Genomic DNA, 19976 nt, shown 5'->3' with positions numbered 1-19976 from the left:
TGGTCTGCCAAAAAAATAGCAGAGCGGCAAATGCACTCAAAAAATACACGTTCTGACAAGCATGGTGTTTGTTATAGTGCCTGTCGGAATGAGAGTTGTTTCTAATGTAATCTATGCGACCTTTAGTTGAACCAGCGAGGGCGGTGGTTTACATCCGTACAATGAGAGCTGTGAAGTTCTTAGTTAATGTACTGTGCCATTATTGCAATTCTGGTTTGGAACAAATAAAAGTTACTTATTCTGATCAGGGCATTTTCCCAGTAGGCTCAGGGCTATGGGGTTGCTTTCAGAGCAGGACGGGCTGCCATGATCCAACCGTGTTCCATTGGGTCATTCTAGTCAAGACCTACTCCTGAGTTGGACTGGTTAAACAGATTTTAGTTCTGAGTCTGACCCTGACCATATTCTTCAACAGGCAAAAGAAAACCAAACAAATTTTGAACTCTCCTTGAGATGTTTGTTCCTTATACTTGAGTGATCCCAAACCAACATACATTATCTGTACCTCAGTCCGAGATTATGGCTTTAAATGTTATTCTTGATGAGGGCTCAGAGCACGCTGTTACAAAGGTCAGAGCAGGACTGTATTCAAAACAAGGTACCTGGTGATTTTTAAAGCCAACATTAGCTTCATTTCAGCTGCCCCCTGTCCACAATTCTCTATATTTTAATGGTAGCCGATGGAGAAAATATATTCCCCCAATTTCTTTTCAATATCACCTACTTTCTTGTTTCCAAATGTTGGCATATTTGCAAGATCAATAGACATGCTGTGCTGAAATGTCAAATAAAAACAAGGGGGCATATCATCAAGGTCATTATCGCTGCTTTAGCGGCACTTTTTGCTGCTAAAGCGGCGATAATTTTAACGCCCTATTAACAAGGCAGCGCTAACATGCATTAGCCCATGTTAGCTGCCGAATTCCCAACGCCTGGCATCTCAGCGATAAACATCGCTAATGAGATGCAACGTAGACGTGGCTGGGAAAACTACATGGAAAATTATCGCTACGCAGCTTCGCCATATCAGCAAAGAGCCTTAACGATAATAATCAACGCGTTAAATATGCCTTAACGTAAGAATTTAACGTCTGTTAAATTCCTGACTAAGGCATACCTAACATGGGAGGTGGATTATGGTGAAACGATCACAGGGTCGTATCACCAAGGCTATCGCCGTTTTCAGTGCAACATCGCTGGAAAACCAGCGATGTTGGACCATTTCCCTGGATATCGCTGGAATATTATCGCCCTGGATTAAAGCGCTGTTAATAATGCGCTAACCGGGCAATAAATTCCAGCGATAGACGGTGATAAATATAAAAGCACTAAGTGCGCTTTGCGACATTTCTCGCAGTCTGTTGCTGATATGCCCCGAATTTTCTCTGCAGGACGAGTTGAAGTATGCACTTTTTTTCCAAATTAAATGCTCTGTAGTAACTGAATAAAATTGGGTTATTGGTTGAGAAGTGAGAAAGCCACACTCAGTGAACAACCACAGTCTTTGTCAGGGTGAACCACCAAAGTCCCCAAGTTAACCAGTGCTTAATCCTGCAGTGGCCTGGCACACAGCTGTCAGGCTTAACTTAGAGGCAATGTGTAAAAAGTATTTCTGCAGCACACAAACAGCAATAAAGTCAAAACATAACACAAAAAATACCAAACCAATTTTAAAAAAAATTGAGTACATTTTAATAAATAAAATGTGCGAGAGCATCAAGAATCAAATTGGAAGAACAAAGGAATTCGATTTTACATTTTTGAGTTGATATAGTGTCACTCACGGTTATCTGGTCATGCTAGACAGGAAGAAAGTAACAAGTTCAGGCCGACAGTGAAGGCGAGTAGGCTGGATACACGGACGAGGTTAGTCCCACTGAAAAAGTTACCTTCACAAAGTCCGGTGTAGAGAGTTAGTTTGAGGTGACGAAACCGCAAGAAGCAGAGAGACCATTGCGGATGGTCATTGCTATAGCACAAAGATTAGGCCAGGCCATGCAGAATGTCTTCACTGGAGTGCGAGGAGCTGGTCGGACGTCGCAGTTGGTAGTTACTGGAGCTTAGATTTGGTGGTCACCATGGGCTGCAGTTGCAGTAGCTCGAAGTGAGTTGCCGGTCCTCACTGGTGGTTACTGTAGTAAGAAGAGATGGGTTCACCTGAGCTTTGTGTTGGGGGTCATTAAGGAAGGCAGAGTCTCAGCATGAATGGACCCATTCACGGTCACAAAGAGCCCCACACCTCAGAATTTCACCCTTCTACGGACTGCTGCCAATCAAAGGTCCAGGACTTGGAAGGGGGGCATCTTGGGAATCAGGAATTCACTCAAGCAGAGGCCAGCAGAGCTCAGGCAGGTCCAGGCAGCAGCAGGGCAGCTGGGCAGTTGCAGGGAGGCCTCTGGAACTTGCTCTTTCCCTGTAGCTGAAACAGGAGGTCAGCCAATTGACCTTTGGAGTCGCTCAAGTTTGCCTGGGATGATGCTAAGCAGGTCCAGTCTTCCTTCTCAGACAGCAAGACAGTCCTCAAGCAGCAGGACTGTCCTCTTGAAGCTGGGAAGTCCTTATTCTGTAATGTTCACAGGTGTAGGAGTGTCCTGATGAGTGGCTCTGGAGGTCCAATTTTTTTATCTGACATCTGCCTTTGATGTGTGAGGATTCCCTATACTACTCATATCTCTGGTTCTGGAAAGTTCTTTGCCTTCCCCTATCAACGCTCAAATAAGTCTAGGGTGTCAGATTCCTTTGTATGTGTGAGGCAGAGTTCCTTGAAGTGCAAATCGGGCTGCATGCAGCTCCTCTCTGTCAGGATGGCCCATCTGAAGACACTTGTGTGTTGGTATGTGGAAGGAATAAACATACCCCAACAGCAGAGTCATTAACAGTCATGTGACCCGGGAAACAGGCAGAAGGCACAAATGGTTAGGACAACCAGAATTGTGACTTAAATTTCAACTTTACTATTAAGGAGAATTTTAAATTACAATTCATTACAGTGTAAACAGTATATTTTTATCTGCTCCTAATCCAAAGTTATCACATATTGAATGTAATAAGGTAACCCAGTGTAAATCAAAGGGAGGGAAAAGCCTTACCACAGCGAAAAAAGACTGTAAGAGTTTTTTGCAGCCAAGGCATGTAAAACATAAGTACACATGTCCTACTTTTTTAAATACAATGCACCTGGCCCAATGAGCCTTTAGGGCCTACGTTGGGGTGACCTATATGTATTAAAAAAGAAGGATTTGGTCTGGAAAAAGATTTTTTTTCCAGGTCAAAATGGCAGTTTGCAACTGCACTATTGGCTGCTGTGTCAGGTCTGAGACATGTTTAAAAAGGCTTCTTTAGTGGGTGGCACAATGAGTGCTGCAGGTCCACTAGTAGCATTGAATTTACAGGCGCTGGGTACATGTAGTACTATTTACTATGGACTTACAAGCAAATTAAATTTGCCAATTAGGTGTAAGCCAAATTTACCATATGTGAAGGAGAGAGCACAAGCACTTTGTATTATTATTATTATTATTATTATTATTATTATTTGGGGATTTACATAGCACGACAGCTACTTAATGAGTGTCCCGCACTTACAGTAAAATCTAACCCATCAAATAAAAAGAACTAAAAGGCTGACCCAAATAGCCAAGTCTTGAGAAGTTTCTTGAACAGCAAAATGTCTCCAGTGGCACAGAGCTGTAGTGGAAGAGCATTCCACTCCTGACAGCCAGATAGGAATAGGAGCTGCCACCCCATTTTTTCCTTTTAAATCGAGTGATTAACACCAGCAGGGAGCAGGAGGACGGAGGTGACCTTACAGGTTGATATGGGGTAAATCTGTTGGACATGTACTGAGGGCGTTTAGAATAAAAAGCTTGATGAGTTAGAACTAGGCCGTTGAACCTCACACATTCTTTTACAGGCAGCCAGTGCAGGTCATTTGGAGCTGGCTGGATGTACACTCGCCTGGGAAGATGTAGCAAGAACTGAGCAGCGGTATTCTGCACTAGTTGCATTCTCCTCAGGAGGGAGGCTGGCAGCTCCCAGTAGAGTGAGTTGGCATAGTCCACTCTAAAGGTATTCAAGGCCTGGATCACTGTTTTTTGCTGCATGAGAGGAAGAAGATACAGGATTATTTTCTCCATTTTTAAAAGGCCAAAACAGGTAACTTCTACCTCTGCCACCTGAAGAGCAAAAGACACAGTGTTCTCAGATGTCACCCCTAAATTATGCACTACTGTAGCTGGGGGTTGGAGGAGGGATATCATGTGGCCAGAGGATGTTGTGCCAGGTGGGGGAGACACAAAAAGCAAGATTTCTATCTTGCTGGAATTACACTGGAGGCTGCTGTCATGCTTCTAGTGGCAGACGGCGGTCATACATGCCTTAAAATTACTCAATGCATAGGGTTGTTTTGGTCTAAAGTAAGGAGAAGTTGCATATTGTTGGTGTAAGAAACAAAATGTACACCAAACAATTCTATCAGAGTCGCCAGAGGATCATATACACATTTAACAATATGGGGCTCAATGTGGATCCCTGAGGGACTCCAAAAACAAATGGCTTGGGTTCTGAGGTGAAGGGGCAATTCAAACTCATTGAGGTGTCTTTGCCAAAAGGGACCACAACCACAACAAGGCTGAGCAACCAACACCGACAGCACTGAGGTGCAGCAGGGTATGAAATGCAAGACTGTATCAAAAGCTGCATATAGATCCAGAAGAACAACTGCAACCTTCTTCCCTTGATATGCCACTAGCCTCATGATGTCTGCCACATCCAACAGAGTAGTCTCGGTGCTAAAGCCTGGACGAATGCCCAACTGAGAGGGATGGAGTAGCTTATTCTGCTCTAAAAAGGCAGGAAGCTATTTGTTAAGAAGCTTCCCCAATATCTTGGCGCAGGCTGGGCGCAAAGAGATAGGGCGGTAATTGGCAAGATTAGATTTGTCAACTGATGGTTTCTTTAAGAGTGGAATCACCTTAGCTTGTTTCCAGCCACTAGACACTTTGGCTAGTTGAATCAACTGATTTAGAGGCTTATTTAGAAGCAGTTTGATGGCAGTGCAGTCGGAAACCAAGCTATGAGGAGGACAAGGGTCATCTGGTGACCCGGATTTGCAACCTCTTAGAGCATGAACAGAGTCCTCTAGCGAGATGGGAGCAGATTCTTGCAATAAATGGCCACCACATATCGATGAGACCTCCTGCTTAGGTAGTTAGCCATCAGTTCTCATGGGTACATTGTTTGTAAGGAGTACAGGGTCCACAATGGTTTAGATTTTTGTGTCAAGTTGAAAGTTGAGTGCGGAGTTTAGGAGACGGTGCTAGGGGCTGAAGCAGGCCATCTGTATAGGCAATTTGTTTCTTGAGGTTTGTTGTAGGGTGAGTCTATCTAAGCTGTAAACAAATGCAGATTGAGCTTTCTTAATTGCTCGGTGATAATCATTTAAGGTCTTCTTGTATTTCAATTTATCAGCAAGGAGATACTGTTGCCTCCAGCTTCTTTCCAGTTTCTTGCAAGTTCTCCAAAGCTCCTTAAGCACCTTTAAACCAGGCGATTGACTAATGTTTTGTTGAGGAATTGGCCTCTCTGGGTTTGATGGGAGCAATGCTATCAGCCACCTGAGCAAGTCAGGAATTTACCTACATAATATCATCTACATATCACCACTCATATGAGGAAGATGCAAACTCAAGGTGGCACTGTACTAATCTGAAGAGACGCTGCCCAATTTAGATGCAATAAAGCAGAATGTGTCCTACGAGCACATGGGCCAAGGTCCATAAAGCAGTGGACATAAATGAGGGCATGGTCAGACCAGGTCAGGGATGGCTTTAGTACCAGTTATCAGTCATAAAATACACAAAGTTCTAATGTCAACACAAACAAATTCAGCATATTAGGAGGAGTGAAGGCAAAATGTTTGGGGGAATACCACACCAAGGATGTCAGGTCTAGCAGTAACATTTCCGACAATTGAATTTTTGTCTTAGAATTGAGTAAAAGAGAGTTTTACTGAAAGGAGTCTTAAGAACAATTTGATCACAGGCACTCATAGAAAATACTTACAAAACATAGTTGGTTTGAATTTTAAACATCCAGGTGCGAATAACTCAGTGCCTTGATGATACACCGCATCCCATGCTCATGAGATGCTCATTACACAGTTCCTCTCAAAGATGCATAACTAGAGATCCCATTGTGCACATCATCATATGCTCTCCTGCCGCAAATCACCCTCTGACCCATTAATGTGCAGAACATTGTGACCACATGCTGCTTACCATTTAAAGCCCCCCTAACAAAAATCTCCCAGTGCCACATTCTGAGTGGAGTTTCTACGACTATTGGTCACTGCCCCTTGATGCCTGAATGTTTTAGCATGCAATTATGCCCACAGTTCAATACACTTGTGTTAGACCTGGCACCTTGGCGTGGGTCTCCCTTCCATTTTTCGCTGTTGCCTCATGTATTTTTGCTGGTGTTAGTTGCTCAGGGCACTGTGCCACTGCTGTCCAGTGCCACAGTGCAAGTGCTCCCTATTGTAAATTGATGTATGATTTGTGATTCCATGATTGGTTGGTTTGGTTTACTTGTCAGACCCTAGTACAGTGCACCAGGAGTGCCCAGGGCTTGTAAATACAACTACTGCTGGTGGGCTTGCAGCACTGGTTGTGCCATCCACAGAAGCAGGCTGTAAACATGTGTCTAAGGTGTGCCATTGCAGAGCCTGCGTGCAGTCTGGTACTGTCATGCTGACTGGGCAAGTGCACCCACTTGCCAGTCCCTAAACCTTCCTTTTTCTTCATATCAGACACCCCTATGGTAGGCCCAAGGGCATGGTGCATTGTAAGGATAAGGTGGCGCGTGCCCTGGTGTGTGTAGCATGTTCGAATAGTGAATTACAGTCATTTTCGTTTTTCACTATTGCAAGGCTACCTGTTCTCCATAGGCCAGAATGAGTAGTTTGGTTATTACATCTTATAATCCTAACTGACTTAGGGAACATGGTAGAAATTCGAATTTAGTATGCTTGAACTCAGAATGATAAAATACATCTTTTAGTGAAGTTGGTTTTAACATTCTGTGTTTGAAAATGCCACTTTTAGGAAGTAGGCATTTTCTTGTCTAACCATTCAAACCTGCCTCTGCTAGGCTGTGTATTCCTTTGTCTGGGTTCTTTGAGTGACAGGGCCGGGGAAGTCCAGGAGACAGGGTGAGGTGTCCCAGTGGTGAATAGAGAGATCTGCACCTAGATGGGTGGGAGGATTTGCACCTGGGACCTAAATAGGGCTGTGCCTGCCTTCCACAATGCTGGCTCCACCTCCTGGGGAGCGGCTGATGTCTCTGCCCTGCACAGTGAATGAAGAGAAGGAATCCTGTCAACAAAGTGCTCCAGGGGTGTACTTGCCTTCCACAATGCTGGCTCCACCTCCTGTGGGGCGTCTGATGTTTCTGCCCTACACTGTGAAAGGAAAGGAGAAGTCTGGTAAACAGAGTGCTCAGGAACTGTTTTGGACTGGGCAAAGGCCCCTCTGCCCTCAGAGGACAAAGGATTTTGGGATATACGTATTGGGACCCTGATCCCAAGAATGTAGATCACTTTGGGAAAACAAGAAGAACCTCTGCTGAGGGAGGAACCAGAAGAAGCTGAGGAGGAAACTATCCCTGAACCTGGGGGATTGGCCTGTAGTGGTTGCCCTACTGCCAAAGAGAGGAGAATGGAACTTTGTGTGTACTTTTGCTCAACTTGTGAAGGATCTCCAAGGGCTTGGAAAAGAGCTTGCCTCCTGCTGAAGTCTCAGGAACAACAGACTTCACCCCCCAGCTCCCCAGAGTTCTTTGGAAGTGCCTGCTGCTGTTGTTGGGCCTTCTGAGGGACTGCGCGTCGCAAGGAGCTGGAAGCGCGACTCAAGAAGGAGAAGCGTGCCACTGTCGGAGCTGTTGTCGTCGCATCGCGTAAAGTGTGTTGCCGCTGCAGAATCGCAATGAGCGAAGAGTCTCGCATCAAGGAAGAAGCGTGTCGCCATCGCAGCCATCGTAGTTGTCGCATTGCACCGCATCAAGAAAAGCGCCTTGAATCCACGGAGAAGCGTGCCGCCGTCGGAGCTGCTGTAGTCGCATCACGTAAAGGGGTGTCGCTGCTGCAACATCGCATCGAGGGGAAGCGTCTCGGCAACGTCGGAGAAGAGTACCGCTGCCAAGGCCGCTGTCGTCACATCGCGTAAAGTGTGTCGCCGCTGTAGCTGAAGCATCGAGTCGAGACTTCTCGCAACATGGGAGAAGTGTGCTGCATCTGGAAGATCTTCACGCCTTTATTTCTTTGCACCAAAAATGTCATTGCATCAACATCGTTGCAACACTTTCGTTGCCCTGCGTGTTGCATCTAAAAGGTACATTGACTTAAAGTGTTGCATTTAAGAACTTAAGAGAACTAAGCAAAATTCTACCATCTAAAGTAACAGTATTGTGTGTTTTTGTCGTTTAATGGTCTTGTGGTAAATCTATATAAAGAATACTTATTTTTGATATAAAACCTGTGTGGTGTCCATCTGTAGTGTTGTCACTTGATTACTGTATGTGTTCACAAATGCTTTACACACTGCTTCTGAGATAAGCCTGTCTGCTCGTGCCAAGCTACCAAGGGGGTGAGCAGGGGTTATTTTAGGAGTGTACCACCTTACCCTGACTAGAGGAGAGGGTCCCTATTTGTCACAAGTGCATACCTGTGCCAACTAGAGACCCCCAAGTCTAACAACCTGTAGACATAAAGTGTGGATCTATAACTCTGGTCTGTGTCTGAACAAGTGTGCTTAATACGAAATACAATCCTATTGGTTTTGTCAGTGCTTGTTTACCTTCCTTATGGAACAGCTATTTAACTGCTGCCAAATTGCTGTCCGCTACAAATTGCACTGTGTATTACACAAAGACTGGGCAGGATGAACACAGATAGAAACCTGAGCAACATAATTCGTTTTCATTATTTGGAAGGCATCTTCAACGAGACGCAACATTTTTTAGTAGTAATTGTCGTCAGCAATTTCCCATCCTAATTGAATTAGGCCATCCCTTTTAAATACAGTTAAGCTTTATATTAGTTACATTGTTTTAAAATAGCCAGAGTACAGTAGAAGATGATTATCAATGTAGTTAGACTAAAAGTTAGGTTGTTGCTACGCAAATCCATCCAAATATTTACTCTGACACACTTAAAACATTCAAAATTAACTGGGGATTAAAAGTTGTTTGCGACCAAAGGATTCTGTTGCCTAAAGACAAGAATATTGCCCTCCTTAGTACCATCAACTGTTTATGTTTGTGTTTATGTGTGTGTCTTTTTGCTTGTGAACTTGTTATTACCCCCAACGCTTTCCCCACAGCCACTGCATTTCCTCTTCCTCCCTATGTTCATGCACTTTTATTTTAACCAGGGGCTGCTGGTGTTCAAGGGCGAAAGAGGGTTGCCCTACTATCAGTGGGGAGGACGAGGAAATTCAAGCTGCTTATGATGAATAAGCCAACTTTGATATATATATTTATTTTATGAGGTATTGGTGCTAGAACTTAAGAACCCCGCCTTTGTGTCTAGTGAGGAAAACCTCGCCTTTAAGGCACAAACCAAGGCAGTGACATCAAACTGGGGATCATCAGAGGGTATAACAGTGCCAAAAGTATTTGCATTTGGTTGTTTGTAGCTCTAGTCCAGGGTGTAGGCAGCAAAATTCGATTCAAGTAATGGACTGGAGGCACAGCAGGCCAATGAGGGCGAGGAAGGAGTGGGTGGTAACCACCTAAGTGAGCTCAACCTCCCCCACTATCACCCACTGCTGGTTTGCTTTTCAAAGCAAATGGGAGGCTGGAGGAGTTCAGAATCTCTTGAGCCTGACTTTCTATTTAATATGTTGAAGAGCACATTGTTGCATAGAAAGAGCTCTTACTCTTTCATCAGCTCAGTTAACGCATTAGTGAGTTTTTATAACCTTATTTACTTTTTAACAGAGCAGGAGCCATATTATCAAGAACGGCGATAACATTATTGCCGCCTTAGTGGCAGGAAACTGCTGCTAAAGCGGCGATAAGGGGCTTGATAATATGCCCTAGAGAATTCCAATAGAAGCCCAGGTTTGTGGCCCTTCACACCAGAACCTGGGCTTCTATTGGAATTCTCTAGGGCATATTATCAAGCCCCTTATTGCTGCTTTAGCGGCAGTTTCCTGCTGCTAAAGCAGCGATAATGTTATCGCCATTCTTGATAATATGGCCCCTAGTGCCTTCTCGTGCACTGTTTGTTCAAAAAAGGTAAGCCACTCGTGATGGAGGCAACAGTCATACTACTGGTTGATTGATTGTTTTATTGTTGCTGCAGTTGACTACTTTATTTATTGATTTTTAAATATATGTTTATTGGCATTTCAATCATATTCTTATACATCACTTTCACTGGCAAAGAACTGTCAGTTGTGCTTTCTGTCATTTTGGTATCTGTAGATAACTACACAAATATAAGGTACAAGCAAGAGGGAAGACATGTAATGTATCAGTAGTCAATAGCAGAGGTCCAAAGTATTTATGTAAGACATCACTCAAGTTATCAATGGTGTAAAACCCATATCTGTTTTCTCTCTGCATCAGAATCGTATGTGTGCCTGCTTTTAAACATGTTTCTGATAACTTCACATGGCCTGCAGTCAATTACTTTAAATAAAATTTTATAACCAAGGTATTTATTTATTTATTTAATGCGATTTTACATAGCGCAAATTTTACCCAAAGGTGTCAGAGTGCTTTACAAAAGAACCAGTTTCATTACATAAGGACTCGGAAGTACATGAGTTACATAAAATTAAGCCTGGGCAAAGCACTACGCTACACTCGCGTAGTTTGCAAAGTTTGAGCAATTTCGCACTACGCGACTTGCACGTAGCACAGTGCAAACATGCGTAGCGTAGCGTTGCGTAGTGCAGCGGTCACTTTTTGCTTGCTCGCGGTCCTCAATGTCAAGTTGGCGACCGCGAGCAAGCAAAATGACATCCCGGCGAGACTTTTTCCTCGTTCGCGATCAGCAACATCAAGTTGCCGATCGCGAGCGTGGAAAATAAACCTCCCGGCAAGATTCTCAACGCAGGGAGGTCAGATTTCTCATTGCGAGTGGTCACGTATGCTTGCGACCGCTCGCGATGAGAAACTACCAGTCCGCGTTGAGAAAGCTGCCGTTCGAGTAAAAATCTATTCGACCGGCAGAAAACTACAGCTGGCACTGTGCAAGATGCCGTTTTCAATGATTGCACAGTGCCGGATGCTTGTCCGCACCGTGCAATCATTGAAAACGGCATCTTGCACAGTGCGAACAGGGTACTACGCAGTTCGCGAAGTGCTACGCGTAGCTCGCGTAGTGCGGAGTGCACTTTGCATAGCTACGCGTAGCGCTACTTCGCGAACTACGCCCAGAGTTACATAAAAGATACAAACAGAAAAACTCTAAATTCACATAAGAATGGTAGTAAGTACATACTTCTACTACAGATACTAGTGGTTATAGATGCATATATACAAGTTGCAAATTCACTCAAGGAAAAGATACAAACAGAAAAACTCTAAATTCACATGAGAATGGTAGTAAGTACAGACGTCTACTACAGATACTAGTGGTTAGAGTTAAGTATATACAAGATACAAATTCACTCAAGATTACATTTTAAACTGTTTGCCATAATCACAGATTGGATACCACATATGTGTACCCGATGCACATGGTATCAAAGCGCTTAGATTTATCGACGCCTGTTAGACTTTTCATTGATGCTAGTGCCCGACGATCTCTGTCTCTCACTCCTTTCCAGCAAGAAGTGGCTAAACTTCCATGACTTCCTTCATGTTGATAATGTATGATTTATTAGTATTCAATTTATAACTGTTCTATTAGTACTCAGTATAACTATTTCTTTTTGCACCGATTTTTGTGTGACGTTGTTATTTGAATACACTGTGTTTATAGGACTTACATGCACATTACCTATGTTATGTCAAACTTGAATTACTTCATTGTTTGTAATATCTTCCTTTTCATCAATATCGTATTTACTGTTTTAATGTATTCTTTTTTCCCAATAAACGTATTTTGAACTGGAACACTAAAAAAGATTACATTTTAAAAAGCGATTAGGGGTGGACAATTATATATTACATATTTACAGAGCATGAAATTCTTGACGTCGTTCGGCCGGGCGTTCAGGTGGTGTTGCACTTATGGGTGGTGGTCTTGGGTCTGTAGGGATCCCCGAGGTGGAGATGGCCGTAGGGGCAGAAGGCCTGGCGGGGGTGGTAGGAGGAAGCATGCTGGATCCCGGGCTGATCTTGAGGTCATGCTGAGCTGCATCTTGTGGAAGGGGGAGGACGCGCAGGGCAGGCGGGTCTGTGCCATGAAGTCAGGTCTCCCTCCTGGCTCAAGCACCCGCAGTGAGGCCCCGGCAGGTCCAGAGCACCAGCACAGCATTCAGGCCTCAGGGCTGCTGGTCGGCCATCAGGTTTACTCCGGGTAATGTCTGCAGGAGCACAGGATGGTGACAGATTTCACTAAGTGGAGGCCGGAGCTCAGGTCCACATGTCCGCTCCAGCCCCCATGCATGCACCGTGGCTTGGGATGCAGGTTCAATCTAGGTGGGCCGGGGGACTCCCTTGAGCAGATGCGCTGCAGGGTTATGAAAACGTGAAATCCAAAGTGCGGCTAGGCAGCTCCTTTTTCAGTCTTTAGCGGGAAATCTTAGCACAGTAACAAGTAAAGAATAATGTAAAGATCTGCATGTTTCCCTATTAATGTATGAGATTGGAGTGGCAACCAAGGAGCAAATAACTGCTTGAGTGTTTGTTGCTGCATTTGTGGGTGGCTTATATAATAAATGAGCAAGCCACACAAAATGAAACAAACCTCAGCCTTGGCTCTGTCTCCCAAGCAGAAAACATATTTAAATGGATCCTAACCCCATAGCTACTGTGTCCACGCCCCTCCTCCCGAATGCTGAGGCCTCTTTTGGCTATAAGGGATAGTTCATGGTTAGGCCACCATGATTTTTGGCCACATAAGGTATCCACCGCAAATGTTTGTTCTTTTTTCCAACCTCATAGGTCTGTGGATTCCCCTGGATGGGGACAGAGAAAATAGCCAAAATATATCTACATATTGAGTTATTTGGGAAAAACTGCAAAAAGTGATCTGGATAAAAATATATATATTTTTTCATAACAATGGCATCAACGAACAGTTTGCTGTGCTAAAGTCACTATCTGCCCAGCTTTCGGGAACATGCAGAGCTGTATCAAAAACCCTGTCTTTTACAGCAGTTTTGGTATTTTTCAAAGGGGTAGCCCATTTTTCCCATTTTTTTGTGCTAGCAACCTACTACCAGTTTGTTATGAAAACCAGTGTGAAATCCATAGGTGATCCAGAAAAACTATATATTTCTGATAAGTGGACCATTTCCAAATTCAACAAGGGATCATATGTGTAGATCCCTCAAAGTTTTCCCAAAGAAACTAAGGTGCTGATTTAGATCTTTGCACACTGGTTGCTCCATCACAACGTTGGCGGATATTTCGTGCACCAAACTATAAATCGCATAGGATATAATGAGATTTATATTTCAGTGGTGGAATATCCCTCACTGTTGTGATGGATAAACCCATCTGCCAAGATTTAAATCAGGCCCTAAGTGTTGAAACAAAGAAATATTGAAAACAGTTAGGAAAAAAACAGCCATTTGTGACAATGTTTTCATATGTAACTATTTCTCTTGATGGCCAATTTACAAAAGCAATGTACCATTATATGCGCTAGACCATTTTGATAGTGGGGATCTATAGGGTTTGTAGGTTCTCCAAGAACCCGAGGTACCCAGAACCCAACAACTGACAAGCACAGTGCCATGGTTTTTCATTGTGTATAGAGTATATACTAATTCATATGGTGAAATATGTAGAGTGAAAATAGATATCAAGGTCACCTATGTATTTCTGAAATGGGCACAATATATGGAATTTAGGAGTAGTGGTTATTTGTACATTTCTGAATTTGTGGGCACCCATAGGAGCATATGATTTAGAGGTAATTTTCTAAATGTCTTCTTTCCTACACACTGGCTTACTTTTGGAAGGCATGAATGCAGTTAATTCCAATGGGTAATAACAAATATCCTACTATTGTACGCTCCCATATGTCTTGTGATAAAAATGGTACCTCACTTGTGTGGGCAGGCCTAGTGCATGCGACACAAAATGGCCCAAAACACATCACGGATACATCACATTTTTCCACTTAAAACTGACCTGTTTTTAGCAAAGTGGGTAACTGTGAATTTTGGGCTGTAGATCAGCCGGCATCTAGAAATACATAGCAAACCTGGACATTTTTTTAATGGATACACCTAGGGGAATCCAGGATGGTGTGACTTGCATGGCTGTCACTGGATTGTTTTACCAGAATCCCTTGCAAACCTCAAACTTTGACTAAAAAACACATTTCCATTACATTCCTGTGATGAAAAATTCTGGAATCTGTGGGGAGCCAAAAAATTCCTTCCACCTAGCGTCCCCCTAAATCATTCGATAAAAATGATACTTCACAGGAAATAGTCCAAAACACAACATGGATACATCACATTTTTCCACTCCAAACTGACCTGTTTTTTCACAGTAGGTAGCTGTGGATTTTGGGCCGTAGCACAGCCGGCACCCAGTGACACCTAACAAACCCTTACATTTTTCAAACTAGACACCTAGAAGAATCCAATATGGGTTACTTATGCCGCTCTCACCAGGTTGTTTTACTCAGAATCCCTTGCAAACCTCAAACTTTTTATGTGATAGAAAGTTCTGGATTCTGCAGGGAGCCCCAAACATCTATCACTCATAATTCCCCGAAGTCTTCCGATAAAAATGGTACCTCACTTGTGTGAGTAGGCCAAGTGCCCACAATAGGAAACGGCTCAAATAATCAACATAGATACATCACATTTTCCACTCAAAACTAACCTGTTTTTTGCAAAGTGGGTAGCTGTTAATTCTGGGCACCTAGGGAAACCTAGCAAACCTGCACATTTATAAAAACTACACACCTAGGCGATTCCAGGATGAGGTGACTTACATGGTCCATGTTTTTTTTTACTCACAATGCTCTGAAAACCGCAAACATTACCCATAATCAAGAATTTTTCTTACATTTCTGGGATGAAAACGCTTGGAAACAGCAGGAATCAACAAAATTCCTTTCTGCCAATAAAAACGCTGCCCCACTTTGGTTGCTGGGCTCAGTGCCCTTGACAGGAGCGGATCAAACCAAGGTCAATGCGAGCCATACCGTGGGGGCTCCCATTGACCTATGTTCGACCCGTTCCTGTCGCTGGCACTAGGCCCAACCACACAAGGGGGGGCGCATTTTGATCAGTACAAGTTGGGCAATGCTGGGATGTAGGAATGTTGTGGATTCCTGTGGATTCTGGAGGTTCCCATCACAGAAACGTAAGGAAAATTTGTGATTTTTCGTAAAGTTTCAGGTTTGCAGGGCATTGTGGGTAAGAAAACCTCATGGGATTCACACAAGGCAGACTACCTGGAATTTCCTGGTTGTCTACTTTTCAAAATTGTCTGTAGCAGGTTTCCATGGGTGGCAGCTGATCATAGTCCCAAATCCTGAAGCTACTCCTACTGGTGAACTCTCCATGTAGCACTTGAAGGCCTTTTGTGTCAAGGTCTCTTGGCCCACCCACACAAGTGAGATACCATTTTTATTAAGCGACTTGGGGAATGCTGTGTGGTAGAAAATGTGTGGCTCTCTGCAGATTCCATAAGTTTTCCTCACAAAAATATGAGGCAAATGTGTGGTTTTGGTGAACGTTTGCAGGGCATGGTGGGTAAGAAAATGGCGTGGGATGCATGCAAAGTACACCTCCATGGACTCCCCCAGATGTCTAGTTTTCTCAACTGTCTGGGTTTGGTAGGTTTCTCCAGGGACCAGCCTACCCAAGCCCAAAAAGTGAAGCAATGCACCATTGCAAGTGGGATGATACTGGTAGTTAACCAAACTGTCCTAGCCATATGTAAAAGCAACACCCAAAAGAATCAAATGTTCTCTTGCTTGCCATTGAGATGTGATGCATTAATCCGCCATGGTGCAGAAAGACTATTGAGGTTTTGGGGGTTAGGGTGGGACCTAATGTTCGGATTAGAAAGGCACACCTCATTATTTTTATTGAAAATATATATTGCTGCCATACAGTCGGTTTCTGCCCCCGGGGGGGCTGATTGGAGTAATTGCCTCAATGTGGTCCATAGGGGCAGAAAGGCTGTTGCCCCTTTACTTATGTTGGCAGCCCCTCCCCTAGAAATATTGTTTCCCTTTTATTAGGGGTAAGGGCATGGCCATGGCCATTCTAAGCAGCCCCCCCCCCTCTTTTTTATTTTAAAAAGAAATCCTTGGTACCTAGTGGCTTTTCTGTTCTCCTGGGGTCAGATTGAGGACAACTGCCCCCATATGCCTCCCTGAAGGGCAGGAAGACAGTCCCCCCCCCCCATTTTTAGGGATGAGGGCATGGCCATGCCTATTCTGGGCAACCCAACTCTTCTATGTTTATTTTAAAAATAAATCTCTGGTACCTAGTGGGCTTTCTGACCTCTCTGGGGAAAATCAGGGGCAACTGCCACCGGGGGGGGGGGGGGGGGCAGAAAAACTGTTTTCCCTTTTTCTAGGTTTGGGGGCTTGGCCATGTCCAGTCTGGGCAGTCCCCACCCTTCTATTTTTATCTTAAGATAAATCCCTGTTGTCTAGTGGGCTTTCTACCCCCCAGAGGCAGAAAGACTATTTTCCCTTTTATTAGGGGTGGGGGCATGGCCATGCCCATTCTGGGCAGCCCCAACACCTTTATTTCTTTTTTAAAACACTTCCCTGGTGCCTTGTGGAATTTCTGACTCCTGGGTGGGCAGATCACAGGCAAGTGCCCCAATCTGCCCCCCAAGAGGGGCCGAAAGACTGCTTCGCCTTTTTTTAGGGGTGGGGTCATAGGCATGCCATTCTGGGCTAATAAATACATCTCCAATGCCTAGTGGACTTTGGTAGCAATTGCCCCCATCTGCCCCCTAAAGGAGCAGAGAGACTGCATCATAAAAAATAGACAAGGGGAGCACAAGCCATTGCCCAAGGGGCCACTTCCCCATCCCTGGTGGTACTAGGTGGATCTCTGCTTTGGAGTCACTCTTGTGTGGCCATCTCCAAGCAGAGATCTACTTGGAAGGGAAGATTATTCTCTTTCCAACTATACCTCTCCCACAAGAATCAGTGCTCCGAAGGCTGAGATATCTATCCAAGCACTTATTCAGTGAAAGTGAAATTAACAGTTTGACTCATTGTACTTTTGTTTGTAATGACATCATGTGCCCAGCTCAGGCTCAGGCTGCTCAGGAAGCTCTTCCCAAGCCTCGGGGGAATAAAAGGAAACCCTCTGGGGCAAAGCATCAAGGCCCCTTTCTAACTCTCCCCAGTGTTGGCCAAAGGCCAACAGATGCACAAGGGAGGTTGTGCAGGAGTCGGCCATTGGCCGACACCCACAGCAAAGGGGATAAGAGAGGAGCTGTATTTTCCACAAACATGTTTTAATAATTTAGTTCCAGCAGAACTCTCTTGGAATATAGCTCTTTTTTTTATTTTATATTAGATATGTCAGAGGCTAGTTTCAGCTAAGATATGTGAGCTATATAAGTAGCCAGATTGCTTCACACTCCAACACTTTTCAATGTCACCGGCCTCCATTGATTTCAACCACATCTTCCTCTTCCTCCTACTACCCTATTATCAACTTCACGCCTTTCTCTATAAAACAAAACGGCAGAATATTAGCATTTCCTCTCTATATCTGAACAGTAATTCAATTTTTGGGTAAATGTTGGTATGGAGCCAGTAGCTGGATCATGTCATTGACATTGAAGCAGCATGCCTTTTAATGTAATTTAAAAAACGTAAGTTCTGCCCTGATCGAAATGGTATGATCATGTAAATGCATGCATCACAAGACAGCCTAACATTGACCATCTATACGCTTTGTTAAGTGCTTGTGGTTCGATATGTTTGTTACACAAGTCCATAAATAATTAAATATATTTAAAAACATTGAAACATCTCAGAACAAGCACAATAGGGTGAAAACGTTTGCGCCCAATTCACAAAGGTTAACAGATGAAAGTCTAACTTTAAAACTTTCGGTATTCACAAAGGGCATTTACGTGTAGTAAAGTTAGACGTTTGTCTCAGTCAAACTTGTTTCAATCTTAAGTTTATCTGAGACAAAAGTCTAACTTTACTACTCGTAAATGCCCTTTGTGAATTGCAAAAAAACGAAAGTTAGACTTTCCTCTCAGTTTACGTTTGTGAATCGGGCCCAACGTGTCTGCTTATGATGTGTCCAAAAGGATTGGTTGGATTGAACTGGCAAAGGCGGAAGTTGGGTAGGAATTAAACTTGGCCAATATGCAATGTAATTACTCTGGTAAAATTGGTGAAATTTCTGAGCTTTTCATTGCGCAAGAATTCACAGGATTTCTTGAAACTTTGTATATGCAATTTTGCATAATTTATACCTAAGGGAGACTGGTTGATGCAGAAAATGACTAACTGGGGGGTATTTTCGACTTGAACTAGTCTCCTATCGGTATCTTGCAATGCATCTTTACATGGTGCACGCTTGTGGTAAACAACGTGAAGTGAGATACCTGCAAGGCACTTTTTGCCCGGAAGAAGTAGTTCCACAAAATGTTTATGGAATGTTGAAACTTTTAGCGAAATTATGTTTATGAAGATCATTGGGTAGCATGAGCAATGTTATGCAATATTGACCATAGACTAATGTAAGTTACAGTAATAATATTTATTTAGGATGATGTATTTTGGGTGATACTCTTTATATAGCTGCTTCAGGTGATAAATTGAACAGTGACTGGTGAGTAGTAATTGCCCGTTAAAATACTCCTTATCTTCTTCCGGAACAGGTCCGCTCTGCTGCAAGAAAGAGGTGGCATCGCTGGCAGGATCACCACTCCCTCCGAGTGCGCGTGGCTAGGGCTATGTCCATACCAACGTCGCCCACGAGAATCAGCTTCCACAGCATAAAACAGACGGCAGCAGTTTGAGCGGGGACTTGCCGCTATCTCTCGTGGCCTCTCTCCGTCTCTCCCTTTTTTTGTCCTTTGGACTGTATTTGTGGATGTGGTTCCATTCATACGCCAAGCTATTCCACAGGGAGCCAGCCTGTGAAAGGAATGCAGAGCAGGGGGAATTGAGCTGAAAGGACACAAACCTGTGGGATTTCTCAATATTGCTCAAGCACAAGCCAACCAAATTCAGGAAGATATTGATTTTTCTTAACAGTGATGGAAGGTCTCCTTCTTTACGCATTGTCTATATTCATTCCATGTTGTGGCTTTGATGATTTCTTAGTTTTGTTCGATTTTTTTTTAAAAAGGACAGTGGGCTTTAGATTGAAAGAGGGAGCTCGTCAGCCCTTTCCTTGGATTTCCTCTTTCTTGTATGACCCTGCAGTTCTCTTTGATGCTTTCATTGCTTTTGTCTGGTTCAATGGCAGGAAATTTTAAGTTATTGCTAATATATTAAAGTAAACAATCTTCATTCAGCCTTGCAGAATTGTGTGCTGACATATCTCATCGCCACGAGGCCAGTGTTTTTCCTTTTACATTTATATTTGTTAACGGGGCGTGTTATTAATATCTATATATGAGTATTTTTATAAGCGTGAATAACTAATATTTGTGAGTTAACTATCAATGCAAAAAATCTGTGAAGTTGTCAGCACCAAAATTCAAAAACCTGCATCTTCTTTTCAGACATTACTTTTTGCGTTCATTGCAGTCTTGCATGTTGGGACCCAAATGAGGCTGGTATTCCTTCACTTTATTGTTTTAGGTGCCTGAGGACAAGTAACAAT

The 19976-nt window shown here is 43.6% G+C and overlaps 1 protein-coding gene across 2 annotated transcripts in view; it reads left to right on the top strand.

The window, feature by feature from the left end:
* CRHR2 (corticotropin releasing hormone receptor 2) overlaps window positions 1-19664 on the top strand; it is a 1438337-nt gene extending 1418673 nt beyond the window's left edge. For both annotated transcript variants that reach the window (XM_085628878.1, XM_085628879.1), the window contains one exon: window positions 19024-19664. In XM_085628878.1, coding sequence (XP_085485004.1) covers window positions 19024-19164 — 141 coding nt within the window. In that variant the 3' untranslated portion in view covers window positions 19165-19664. The remainder of the gene's footprint in view (window positions 1-19023) is intronic.
* The last annotated feature ends 312 nt before the right edge of the window (window positions 19665-19976 follow it).

The sequence above is a fragment of the Triturus cristatus genome, chromosome 10, assembly GCF_964204655.1.
Source record: "Triturus cristatus chromosome 10, aTriCri1.1, whole genome shotgun sequence".
Classification (NCBI taxonomy): domain Eukaryota; kingdom Metazoa; phylum Chordata; class Amphibia; order Caudata; family Salamandridae; genus Triturus; species Triturus cristatus.
Note: the sequence above shows the minus strand (reverse complement) of the source record. Positions and strands in the feature narration are given on the sequence as shown.